Source organism: Triticum urartu, chromosome 3, assembly GCF_003073215.2.
Source record: "Triticum urartu cultivar G1812 chromosome 3, Tu2.1, whole genome shotgun sequence".
In the NCBI taxonomy this organism is placed as follows: Eukaryota; Viridiplantae; Streptophyta; class Magnoliopsida; order Poales; family Poaceae; genus Triticum; species Triticum urartu.
The window spans coordinates 557,565,583-557,579,202 of record NC_053024.1 but is presented as its reverse complement, the minus strand read 5'-3'; the positions used below and the strand labels follow the sequence as shown (position 1 = coordinate 557,579,202).

General features: G+C 43.4%; 1 protein-coding gene across 1 annotated transcript; it reads right to left on the bottom strand.

The window, feature by feature from the left end:
* Positions 1-749: 749 nt before the first annotated feature.
* On the bottom strand, positions 750-1,913 carry LOC125548696 (expansin-A8-like). The gene is made up of 2 exons (XM_048712247.1): positions 1,734-1,913; positions 750-1,634 (listed from the first exon to the last, which is right to left on the bottom strand). Exons 1-2 carry the CDS (start codon positions 1,855-1,857, stop codon positions 1,009-1,011), a joined length of 750 nt encoding a protein of 249 aa, XP_048568204.1. The 5' UTR covers positions 1,858-1,913; the 3' UTR covers positions 750-1,008.
* Between the last annotated feature and the right edge of the window lie 11,707 nt (positions 1,914-13,620).

The window sequence follows — 13,620 nt, the reverse complement described above, 5'->3', positions numbered from 1 at the left end:
GTCACGAGCTCAAAGTAGTCGTTCTCGTTGATGGTGAACCTCATGCCCCCCACTCCTTTGACAGGGAACCCTCCTGTAGTTGACAGGCACAATACCGCGGATTAAACAGCATCATACCCATGTGCCGTTTTTCCCGAGCAAAGTACACGAGGCACTGCTTTCAAGTTCTCTTAGTGGATGGGATGTCTTGTACTGCGATGAAGTCCGGCCGGCCGGCAGACAGACTTGTGATGTTATTCAGTTATGCCGATGAAATATTGAAATGGCAAGATATCTGAACTTGTGAAGAGGATTGGGACCTTGTCCTTTCAAGTTTATCATAATTCAACTATACCAGCGTGACGATCTGTTTGGCGGTTAACGAAAATCCTTTCTTTAACACTATTCAGTTTTTTGGATTAATCATCAATCCTCGTTGGAGTTCTAACACTGGAATGAATGTTCAATCTTTGAACTGCTAGCACGTCATTGCTTACGCTGCAACCATTTTGGAGTACATCATTTGTGAGCAGTCTGACGCTAATCACTAATGCTCTCGTGTGTGATATAAAGATTGTATTATTTTAATTTACGTTTAGAGTCGTGTCGTGATATCTTCTCGTGATTCTTCGATCTTGATCGTGTACATTTGTGTATATGATTAATGCACGATTAACTTTGAGACGTCACATATATAGAAGAATGTCATTGGATACAGGAGGAAGAAGTGGGAGGACGAAACTGTCCAAGCCGTTGGATTTCAACCCAAAAGAAAAGAAAGTCAACTACAATTCAAGCACAAACAGGCGACCCCATATTAAACAGCTCCACCTCTTCGGATGTTGGGCACACACATATAATCTTATGATCTTACGACACAAGAGAATTAATAGAAGCCAAGTACAAAAACTTGGACAGGCAAAACAGAGATACAAAGAAACAAAAGAGGAGATACAGCCTCAGATGAAATCATCGGGCCAGACTATTTGAGTACCCTTGACTGAGTACCTACATCAACCTCGCAAGATATTAGAACTGCTGCCACGAAGTGTAGGTGCCACCGAACCACCAGTTGTACGGCGCAACATTGTCGGCCGTGATGACCCGTCCGTCGTCGGTCTGTACCCTGAAGGATATACTCTGGCCGTTGAGGTAGGCATTGCTCTGCCAGCTAGCACCCCAGTTCCTGCTCATTACCATCCAGTCAGTTTTGGACCCCTTGATCCACATTTGGGACACCACGCCGCTACCGCCGACATTTGCCACCGTCACGAGCTCAAAGTAGTCGTTCCCGTTGATGGTGAACCTCATGCCCCCACTCCTTTGGCAGGGAACCCTCCTGTAGTTGACGGGCACAATGCCGGCTTGATAGACGGCGATGGTCTCCCACGCGGGCTGCGACATGTCGAAGTGCTGCCGCGGCGGGTTGCACCATCCGCCGTTGTCGCTGGCCAGGGCGTAGTTGGGCGGGCAGAAGTTGGTTGCCGTGATGGTGATGGACGTGCCCTGTTTGCACGACGGCGTCTTGCTTGCGTCGCAGGTGATGGTGAAGCACATGCCGCACGATGCGCCGTTGTTGAAGAGCGCCGTGCTCAACGCGGCTGAATTGACCCCGTACCCGGCGTTGTACAAGTTTCCGTACCCGCACGCACCACCTGCATATTTGTGTAAGTTGCGTCCTGCTTAGTAAAAGAAGATCCAGGATCTGCGGCATCCAAATAATGCATGCAGCTCAAGCATAAAAGAAACCTTACCCATGGTGTCCGACGCGTCGCTGCCGCCATAGAATGTAGCAAATGCAGGCGTCCATTGAGCAACGGAGGCCTTGAATGCAAAGGCCAACAAAGTGGTGAAAAGAAGCAGAGAAGGAGTCTCCATTTCAATTTCAGAGTACACCTAGTAAGTAATGTAGCAAGGCAGGCAAGTCCTCAAGGTTTTTGTCTTGTGCTTTGCAATGGTAATGGCGTCCCTATTTATAGTGTTCATATCATCAGAGCTTGTGTGTTGGTTGCTAATAATTGTAAGCTTGATTGATTATGGAGATTTTATATGTGATGATTTTCGTTAGGATTGGTCAGCATAACAATTATTGGGTTGAACATGCCTTGATTTGCTCGGGATGGCCGTTAGCTCTTGACGGTTAAGACTTAAGACACGGATACGCTGATTAAACAGAATCATACCCATGTGCCGTTTCCCCCTAGCAAAATACAGGAGTCAGGAGGCACTTTTGAAGTTCTCTTAGTGGATGGGATGTCTTGTATTGCGATGAAGCATGAACTTCTAGTAGGCCGGCCGGCAACAGACGTATGATCTTTATCAGAAAAAACAAAGTAAAGACAGACTTTTGATGTTATTCGGTGAACTTGTGAAGAGGATTAACGTTGTCCTTCAAAGTTTATCAGAATTCAGTTATGTGAGCGTGACCATTTGTTAGACCATGATGGAAAAACATTCTTTTAACACTATTCAGTTGTTTCCAATAATCAAATGATTTGTTTGTAACTTAGGAGGATGCGATAAGGTTAAATCTCAGATTTTATTTCAAGTTCGAACACTAGAATGAAATTCAAACTCTGAACTGCTAGCACGTCATTGCTTACAACTACAACCATTTTGGAGTACAATTTGTGAGCATACCTGACAGTCTTACGCTAATCAGTCATGCTCTCATGAGGCTACGTGTGAACACTATTATACCATATCAGGTGTACATATGGATTAATTGTGTGGACAATCCATAGTCAACCCCATAACCACCGTTCCTTTCAGTTAGAACATGCATGTCAGGCTAACAAAGTCTTGGGTAATCATGTGCAAGTACATTTTAATCCACCGATCAACAATCAGGCATGTGATAATTGCACTTGCTTAAGTTAAATAATTCTGAAAAAATAGACAAGTACATTAGGATGTTTTTTTACGGAAAAGTAGGATGTATACTGCATTGGTGTAAATTTTCATGATGAAAATACACATATGTGTGCTACACAAAGCAAATCATGAACTTTTATGGTGAACAGTATACATGGTAGAAACACATGATTATTTTTTGTGTAGCTCACATAAAACTTATTTACCGTGAAAATTTACAAACATTTAATATACATCCTTATGTGTATGTTTTTTGTCAATTTTTTTGAAACAAAAAAGATGATTTTTGATTATTTATTAATTCAGCCTCCATGGAGGTCGGGATCCATTAGTGATTTCCGGTACACACCATGATATTAAAACAATTTCTGAAGCGCTCTCGGGATCCATGTTATGAGTGTATTCAAATTGCGGGCATGTGTATGTAATGATCAAGATTGGTGGAGCGTGGAGAATGAAAAGAAAAAAGATGGCTTGGTTTGCTTGGGATAAATTGATTCTCCCTAAATTCCAAGGTGGCATGAGCTTGAGAGACATAAGGTTATTTGAAGTGTTCTAGTAATGGTCATAGTGTATTTAGAGCGAACCACTATAGATCACCTGATAGTGTATTATGGATAATCCTGATAATGTTTAAAGTGTTGTAATAATGATTCTGCCATAACTTCAAGACAACCGAGTGCTATCTGCTTGCTTGGTCTGACCTCGCTCGTCTTACACTCGGCGATCCGTTTGTATTCATGTGGACACGATGCAATCCGGAAAGCCAGATCTTATAGACAGTTGCAACACTAGGAAGAGCACCTTTTAACTTGATGGTTACTATGAGAGATCACCCTAATAATTGTCTACTGCTCAATCAAAGGGTGCAAACAACAAAAGGGTAAATATCTCACTCAATTCGTAATAGCATGATATGGTATAGCCCTGGGCGCCGAGAAGTCTCTGCGGTCTTCTTGCATCTAAAGTTGAAACATCGTCGTGGCGGTAGAAAAATCATTGCCGTGGCAGCCGTTTCAAAAATGTTGTCATGGCGCCAAATTCAGAAAACATTGCCGTGGCGACCATTTCAAAAATGTTGTCGCGGCACCAATTTCAGAAAACGTCATGGCATGAAAATTTCAGCACCTCCTCCCTGCGCCTGGTGAAGCTTCGGGTCTTCCGTGTACACTTGCCACCATCACCCATAACACGTAGGCTCTTTCTAGATCTATTACATTAAAATGGCAATCCGGTGGCTCCGGCCATCATGCCGTGACACGCAGGCCACTTAACATTACAATATATAACCATCTCATACATAAAATCATTATCATGACGAAGGCTATACCACATCATATGCAAACCTGCAAAACCAAGTTAGATGTCCTCTAATCGGTTTGGCAAATTTTATTTACGTGGCTTCTAGGGTTTACGGATAAAACTAGCTACCTACATACACAATCAAGGTGACAATTCTTGTTGCTAGATTAATTTTGAGGTGTGTGAGGGAAGAGACTTAATTAAAAATCTCTAGCCCCACACTAAACTTCGTCAAATACGCATGAGCCCCTAGAAGATCGTTCATCTTCATCGCCCTCTTGTGTACGCAATGGTTCACTATTCTTGACTATGATGAAGCCTAAGGAACTGTCAGCAGATCGTCGACGGGCAGAGCCGATCGATTGTCAGAAATTTGTACAAAGCTACATCATGCAGCCAATGAACTGAACCGAAGAAACACTCGTGGGAAGCATAGCAAGAACATCAAAGCGTCGCATCCACATGTAATCTAGATCGAAACCTGCATCTACTCATAGAACAACTCATGATGCCATTTTTGGGAAACATAGTAGAAAACAAAAAAAGCCCTACGATCAACTAGGAACAATATAAAGATGCATATAAGGTTTGGATCACGATTGTTACCGACAACGGAGTGCAGCGGAACTAGATGAGTCAGTGTAGATCGTACATGGAGTCCCTCAAACCGTAGATGAATGATCCCGCGAATGCCCACGAACGATCCCACAGACGGAAGACCGAAAGCACGGCCTCTCTACTTGGTTCCAAGCATACGGCCTTCATGATCCGGCAGCGCTTCGCCGTCCAGAGCTAATCGTCGCTAGATAGTTAAAGCGAGGAGATTAGAACCACACTGGGCTTCTAATTATGAAGATTAGAGGAACTAGGTCTAGCTCTAATTAGATCAATTAGGGTCAACTAGAACTAGATGAACTAGAGGAGGCTCCAAAACTTGTGTGTTCAAAGGGCCAACGTCCTTAAGTATATGTAGGTTGGAGGGAGGGGAGAGGGGGCGCCCAAGGGGGAGGAAAACCTCCCCTTTGGATGGCCAAGGAGGGGGAAATCCCCTCCAATTCGGCCTCCCCTTTCCTTCTATTGGGCCCAAGTGGCCCAATTCTCCTTCCACCACTTGGCCTTTTAAGGCCCGTTGATAGTAAATTAAATATAAAACCTCCTAACAATTACTAGAGTCTTTATTATTAATTTAACATCATTGGAAACATTTTCCACCTATATATTATTTATCGGGAATATCCGATACTTCCCGATAAGCTCTAAAACCCTTCGGGTGACCCCGAAACACTTCCGGTTCCTCTCGGAACTATTCAAAATATTAACATAACAATTTAACAAATAAATCCTTGATACTCTCATCCAACTAACACTCGGTAGATTGTGATTATCTTAAGCTTGTGACCCTGTAGGTTCGGTAAAACATAGACATGAACGAACACCCTTCATTCAGTGACCGATAACGGAACCGTGGACGTCCATATCAATCGCTATGACAACACGAATGACATGAAGGAAATATGCCCTAGAGGCAATAATAAAGTTGTCATTTATATTTCCTTATATCATGATAAATGTTTATTATTCATGCTAGAATTGTATTAACCGGAAACTTGATACATGTGTGAATACATAGACAAAATAGAGTGTCCCTAGTATGCCTCTACTTGACTAGCTCGTTAATCAAAGATGGTTAAGTTTCCTGACCATAGACATGTATTGTCATTTGATGAATGAGATCACATCGTTAGGAGAATGATGTGATGGACAAGACCCATCCGTTAGCTTAGCATAATGATCGTTAAGTTTTATTGCTATTGTTTTCTTCATGACTTATACATATTCCTTTGACTATGAGATTATGCAACTCCCGAATACCAGAGGAACACCTTGTGTGCTATCAAAGGTCACAACATAACTGGGTGATTATAAAGATGCTCTACAGGTGTCTCTGAAGGTGTTTGTTGGGTTGGCATAGATCGGGATTAGGATTTGTCACTCTGAGTATCGGAGAGGTATCTCTGGGCCCTCTCAGTAATGCACATCACGATAAGCCTTGCAACTAATGTGACTAATGATTTAGTTGTGGGATGATGCATTACGGAGCGAGTAAAGAGACTTGCCAGTAACGAGATTGAACTAGGTATGAAGATACCGATGATCGAATCTCGGGCAAGTAACATACTGATGACAAAGGGAATAACGTATGTTGTCATTGCGGTTTGACCGATAAAGATCTTCGTAGAATATGTAGGGACCAATATGAGCATCCAAGTTCCGTTGTTGGTTATTGATCGGAGATGTGTCTCAGTCATGTCTACAAAGTTCTCAAACCCGTAGGGTCCGCACGCTTAACATTCGATGATGATTTGTATTATGAGTAATGTGTTTCGTGACCGAAGATTGTTTGGAGTCCCGGATGAGGTCACGGACATGACGAGGAGTCTCAAAGTAGTTGAGAGGTGAAGATTGATATTTTGGACGATAGTATTCGGACATCGGAAGGCTTCGCAGTGTTTCGGGTATTTATCGGAGTACCGGGAGGTTACCGGACCCCCCCCCCGGGGGGGGGGAGTAATGGGCCAACATGGTCCATAGGGGAGAGAGAGGGCAGCCCACAAGGGGTGCCTCCCATGGGTGTACGAATTGGACAAGGGGAGTTCCTTCTCCCTCTCCCTCTCCTTCCCTTTTCCCCCTCCGAAAGAAAGGAAGGGGGCCGACTAGGACTAGGAGTCCAAGTCGGTTCCCACCCCCATGGCACGCCCCCTATGCCCGGCCTCCTCCCTCTCCTCCATTATATACGGGGGCAGGGGGCACCCCAAAGCACATCAATTGTTCTCTTAGCCGTATGCGGTGGCCCCCTCCACAGTTTACTCGTCCGATCATATTGTCGTAGTGCGTAGGCGAAGCCCTACGCGGATCACATCACCATCATCGTCACCACGCCGTCGTGCTGACGAAACTCTCCCTCGACACTTTGCTAGATCAAGAGTTCGAGGGACGTCATCGAGCTGAACATGTGCTGAACTCGGAGGTGTCGTACATTCGGTGCTTGATTGGTTGGATCACTGATATTTCTCCAACGTATCTATAATTTTTGATTGTTCCATGCTGTTTTATTATCAATCTTGGATGTTTTATAATCATTTATAGTCATTTTATATCATCTTTTGGTACTAACTGAAGGAAATATGCCCTAGAGGCAATAATAAAGTTATTATTTATTTCCTTATATCATGATAAATGTTTATTATTCATGCTAGAATTGTATTAACCGGAAACATAATACATGTGTGAATACATAGACAAACAAAGTGTCACTAGTATGCCTCTACTTGACTAGCTCGTTAATCAAAGATGGTTATGTTTCCTAACCATGAACAAGTGGTTGTTATTTGATTAACGGGATCACATCATTAAGTGAATGATCTGATTGACATGACTCATTCCATTAGCTTAGCACCCGATCGTTTAGTATGTTGCTATTGCTTTCTTCATGACTTATACATGTTCCTATGACTATGAGATTATGCAACTCCCGTGTGCCAGAGGAACACTTTGTGTGCTACCAAACGTCACAACGTAACTGGGTGATTATAAAGGAGCTCTACAGGTGTCTCCAAAGGTACATGTTGGGTTGGCGTATTTCGAGATTAGGATTTGTCACTCCGATTGTCGGAGAGGTATCTCTGGGCCCTCTCGGTAATGCACATCACTTAAGCCTTGCAAGCATTGCAACTAATGAGTTAGTTGCGGGATGATGTATTACAGAACGAGTAAAGAGACTTGCCGGTAACGAGATTGAACTAGGTATTTGGAATACCGACGATCGAATCTCGGGCAAGTAACATACCAATGACAAAGGGAACAACGTATGTTGTTACGCGGTCTGACCGATAAAGATCTTCGTAGAATATGTAGGAGCCAATATGGGCATCCAGGTCCCGCTATTGGTTATTGACCGGAGACATGTCTCGGTCATGTCTAATTGTTCTCGAACCCGTAGGGTCCGCACGCTTAAGGTTACGATGACAGTTATATTATGAGTTTATGCATTTTGATGTACCGAAGGTTGTTCGGAGTCCCGGATGTGATCACGGACATGACGAGGAGTCTCGAAATGGTCGAGACATAAAGATTGATATATTGGAAGCCTATGTTTGGATATCGGAAGTGTTCCGAGTGAAATCGGGATTTTACCGGAGTACCGGGAGGTTAGCGGAACCCCCTGGGAGATATATGGGCCATAGTGGGCCTTAGTGGAAAAGAGAAGAGGCAGCCCAACATGGGCCACGCGCCCCTCCCCTCCCTTGGTCCGAATAGGACAAGGAGAGGGGGCCGGCCCCTCTCTCTCCTTTCCCTCCTCCGCGAATCCTATACCAACTAGGATTGGGGGGGGATCCTACTCCCAGAGGGAGTAGGACTCTCCTGGCGCGCCTCTCCATGGCCGGCCGCACCCCCCTCCCTTAGTCCTTTATATACGGAGGCAGGGGCACCCCAGAAACACACAAGTTGATCCACGTGATCATATTCTTAGCCGTGTGCGGTGCCCCCTTCCACCATAGTCCTCGATAATATTGTAGCGGAGTTTAGGCGAAGCCCTGCTGCAGTAGTACATCAAGATCGTCACCACGCCGTCGTGCTGACGGAACTCTTCCCCGACACTTTGCTGGATCGGAGTCCGGGGATCGTCATCAAGCTGAACGTGTGCTAGAACTCGGAGGTGCCATAGTTTCGGTGCTTGATCGGTCGGACCGTGGAGACGTACGACTACATCAACCAAACGCTTCCGTTGTCGATCTACAAGGTATGTAGATCATACTCTCCCCTCTCGTTGCTATGCATCACCATGATCTTGCGTGTGCGTAGGAATTTTTTTGAAATTACTACGTTCCCCAACAGTGGCATCCGAGCCTAGGTTTTATATGTTGATGTTATATGAACGAGTAGAACACAAGTGAGTTGTGGGCGATATAAGTCATACTGCTTACCAGCATGTCATACTTTGGTTCGGCGGTATTGTTGGATGAAGCGGCCCAGACCGACATTACGCGTACGCTTACGCGAGACCGGTTCTCCCGACGTGCTTTGCACAGAGGTGGCTTGTGGGTGACAGTTTCTCCAACTTTAGTTGAACCAAGTGTGGCTACGCCCGGTCCTTGCGAAGGTTAAAACAGAACCAACTTGACAAACTATCATTGTGGTTTTGATGCGTAGGTAAGATTAGTTCTTGCTTAAGCCCGTAGCAGCCACGTAAAACTTGCAACAACAAAGTAGAGGACGTCTAACTTGTTTTTGCAGGGCATGTTGTGATGTGATATGGTCAAGACATGATGCTAAATTTTGTTGTATGAGATGATCATGTTTTGTAACCGAGTTATCGGCAACTGGCAGGAGCCATATGGTTGTCGCTTTATTGTATGCAATGCAATCGCGCTGTAATGCTTTACTTTATCACTAAACGGTAGCGATAGTCGTGGAAGCACAAGCTCGGCGAGACGACAACGATGCTACGATGGAGATCAAGGTGTCGCGCCGGTGACGATGGTGATCACAAAGGTGCTTCGGAGATGGAGATCACAAGCACAAGATGATGATGGCCATATCATATCACTTATTTTGATTGCATGTGATGTTTATCTTTTATGCATCTTATCTTGCTTTGATTGACGGTAGCATTATAAGATGATCTCTCACTAATTATCAAGAAGTGTTCTCCCTGAGTATGCACCGTTGCGAAAGTTCTTCGTGCTGAGACACCACGTGATGATCGGGTGTGATAGGTTCTACGTTGAAATACAACGGGTGCAAAACTATTGCACACGCGGAATACTCAGGTTATACTTGACGAGCCAGGCATATACAGATATGGCCTCGGAACACGGAGACCGAAAGGTCGAGCGTGAATCATATAGTAGATATGATCAACATAATGATGTTCACCAATGAAACTACTCCATCTCACGTGATGATCGGACATGGTTTAGTTGATTTGGATCACGTAATCACTTAGAGGATTAGAGGGATGTCTATGTAAGTGGGAGTTCTTTAAGTAAATTAACTGAACTTAAATTTATCATGAAACTTAGTACCTAATAAGTATCTTGCTTGTTTATGCTTGTTTGTAGATAGATGGCTCGTGCTGTTGTTCCGTTGAATTTTAATGCGTTCCTTGAGAAAGCAAAGTTGAAAGATGATGGTAGCAATTACACGGACTGGGTCCGTAACTTGAGGATTATCCTCATTGCTGCACAGAAGAATTACGTCCTGGAAGCACCACTGGGTGCCAGGCCTGCTGCAGGAGCAACGCCGGATGTTATGAACGTCTGGCAGAGCAAAGCTGATGACTACTCAATAGTTCAGTGTGCCATGCTTTACGGCTTAGAATCGGGACTTCAACGACGTTTTGAACGTCATGGAGCATATGAGATGTTCCACGAGTTGAAGTTAATATTTCAAGAAAATGCCCGGATTGAGAGATATGAAGTCTCCAATAAGTTCTATAGCTGCAAGATGGAGGAGAACAGTTCTGTCAGTGAGCATATACTCAAAATGTCTGGGTATAATAATCACTTGATTCAATTGGGAGTTAATCTTCCAGATGATTGCGTCATTGACAGAATTCTCCAATCACTGCCACCAAGCTACAAGAGCTTCGTGATGAACTATAATATGCAAAGGATGAACAAGACTATTCCCGAGCTCTTCGCAATGCTAAAAGCTGCGGAGGTAGAAATCAAAAAGGAGCATCAAGTGTTGATGGTCAACAAGACCACTAGTTTCAAGAAAAAGGGCAAAGGGAAGAAGAAGGGGAACTTCAAAAAGAACGGCAAGCAAGTTGCTACTCAAGAGAAGAAACCCAAACCTGGACCTAAGCCTGAAACTGAGTGCTTCTACTGCAAGCAGACTGGTCACTGGAAGCGGAACTGCCCCAAGTATTTGGCGGATAAGAAGGATGGCAAGGTGAACAAAGGTATATGTGATATACATGTTATTGATGTGTACCTTACTAATGCTCGCAGTAGCACCTGGGTATTTGATACTGGTTCTGTTGCTAATATTTGCAACTCGAAACAGGGACTACAGATTAAGCGAAGATTGGCAAAGGACGAGGTGACGATGCGCGTGGGAAACGGTTCCAAAGTCGATGTGATCGCAGTCGGCACGCTACCTCTACATCTACCTTCGGGATTAATATTAGACCTAAATAATTGTTATTTGGTGCCAGCGTTAAGCATGAACATTATATCTGGATCTTGTTTAATGCGAGACGGTTATTCATTTAAATCTGAGAATAATGGTTGTTCTATTTATATGAGTAATATCTTTTATGGTCATGCACCCTTAAAGAGTGGTCTATTTTTATTAAATCTCGATAGTAGTAATACACATATTCATAGTGTTGAAGCCAAAAGATGCAGAGTTGATAATGATAGTGCAACTTATTTGTGGCACTGCCGTTTAGGTCATATCGGTGTAAAGAGCATGAAGAAACTCCATACTGATGGACTTTTGGAATCACTTGATTATGAATCACTTGGTACTTGCGAACCTTGCCTCATGGGCAAGATGACTAAAACACCGTTCTCCGGTACTATGGAGAGAGCAACAAATTTGTTGGAAATCATACATACAGATGTATATGGCCCGATGAATATTGAGGCTCGTGGCGGATATCGTTATTTTCTCACCTTCACAGATGACTTAAGCAGATATGGGTATATCTACTTAATGAAACATAAGTCTGAAACGTTTGAAAAGTTCAAAGAATTTCAGAGTGAAGTTGAAAATCATCGTAACAAGAAAATAAAATTTCTACGATCTGATCGTGGAGGAGAGTATTTGAGTTACGAGTTTGGTGTACATTTGAAACAATGTGGAATAGTTTCGCAACTCACGCCACCCGGAACACCACAGCGTAATGGTGTGTCCGAACGTTGTAATCGTACTTTACTAGATATGGTGCGATCTATGATGTCTCTTACTGATTTACCGCTATCGTTTTGGGGAAACACTCTAGAGACGGCCGCATTCACGTTAAATAGGGCACCATCAAAATCCGTTGAGATGACACCTTATGAACTGTGGTTTGGCAAGAAACCAAAGTTGTCGTTTCTGAAAGTTTGGGGCTGCGATGCTTATGTGAAAAAGCTTCAACCTGATAAGCTCGAACCCAAATTGGAGAAATGTGTCTTCATAGGATATCCAAAGGAGACTATTGGATACACCTTCTATCACAGATCTGAAGGCAAGACTTTTGTTGCTAAATTCGGAAACTTTCTAGAGAAGGAGTTTCTCTCGAAAGAAGTGAGTGGGAGGAAAGTAGAACTTGACGAGGTAACTGTACCTGCTCCCTTATTGGAAAGTAGTGCATCATAGAAAACTGTTTCAGTGACACCTACACCAGTTAGTGAGGAAGCTAATGAAAATGATCATGAAACTTCAGAACAAAATACTACTGAACCTCGTAGATCAACCAGAGTAAGATCCGCACCAGAGTGGTACGGTAATCCTGTTCTGGAAGTCATGCTACTAGATCATGATGAACCTACGAACTATGAAGAAGCGATGGTGAGCCCAGATTCCGCAAAGTGGCTTGAAGCCATGAAATCTGAGATGGGATCCATGTATGAGAACAAAGTATGGACTTTGGTTGACTTGCCCGATGATCGGCAAGCAATTGAGAATAAATGGATCTTCAAGAAGAAGACTGACGCCGACGGTAATATTACTGTCTACAAAGCTCGACTTGTCGCAAAAGGTTTTTGGCAAGTTCAAGGGATTGACTACGATGAGACCTTCTCACCCGTAGCGATGCTTAAGTCTGTCCGAATCATGTTAGCAATTGCCGCATTTTATGATTATGAAAATTTGGCAAATGGATGTCAAAACTGCATTCCTGAATGGATTTCTGCAAGAAGAGTTGTATATGATGCAGCCGGAAGGTTTTGTCGATCCAAAGGGAGCTAACAAAGTGTGCAAGCTCCAGTGATCCATTTATGGACTAGTGCAAGACTCTCGGAGTTGGAATAAACTCTTTGATAGTGTGATCGAAGCATTTGGTTTTATACAGACTTTTGGAGAAGCCTGTATTTACAAGAAAGTGAGTGGGAGCTCTGTAGCATTTCTGATATTATATGTGGATGACATATTACTAATTGGAAATGATGTAGAATTTCTGGATAGCATAAAGGGATACTTGAATAAGAGTTTTTCAATGAAAGACCTCGGTGAAGCTGCTTACATATTAGGCATTAAAATCTATAGAGATAGATCAAGACGCTTAATTGGACTTTCACAAACCACATACCTTGACAAAGTTTTGAAGAAGTTCAAAATGAATCAAGCAAAGAAAGGGTTCTTGCCTGTGTTACAAGGTGTGAAGTTGAGTAAGACTCAATGCCCGACCACTGCAGAAGATAGAGAGAATATGAAAGATGTTCCCTACGCTTCAGCCATAGGCTCTATCAT

Bases quoted from the DNA above. Each gene is read 5' to 3' on its own strand.
- LOC125548696 (XM_048712247.1), bottom strand. From the start codon at position 1,857: ATGGAGACTCCTTCTCTGCTTCTTTTCACCACTTTGTTGGCCTTTGCA. The intron at 1,635-1,733 runs GTAAGGTTTCTT...ACAAATATGCAG, and splicing joins CGACGCGTCGGACACCATGG to GTGGTGCGTGCGGGTACGGA.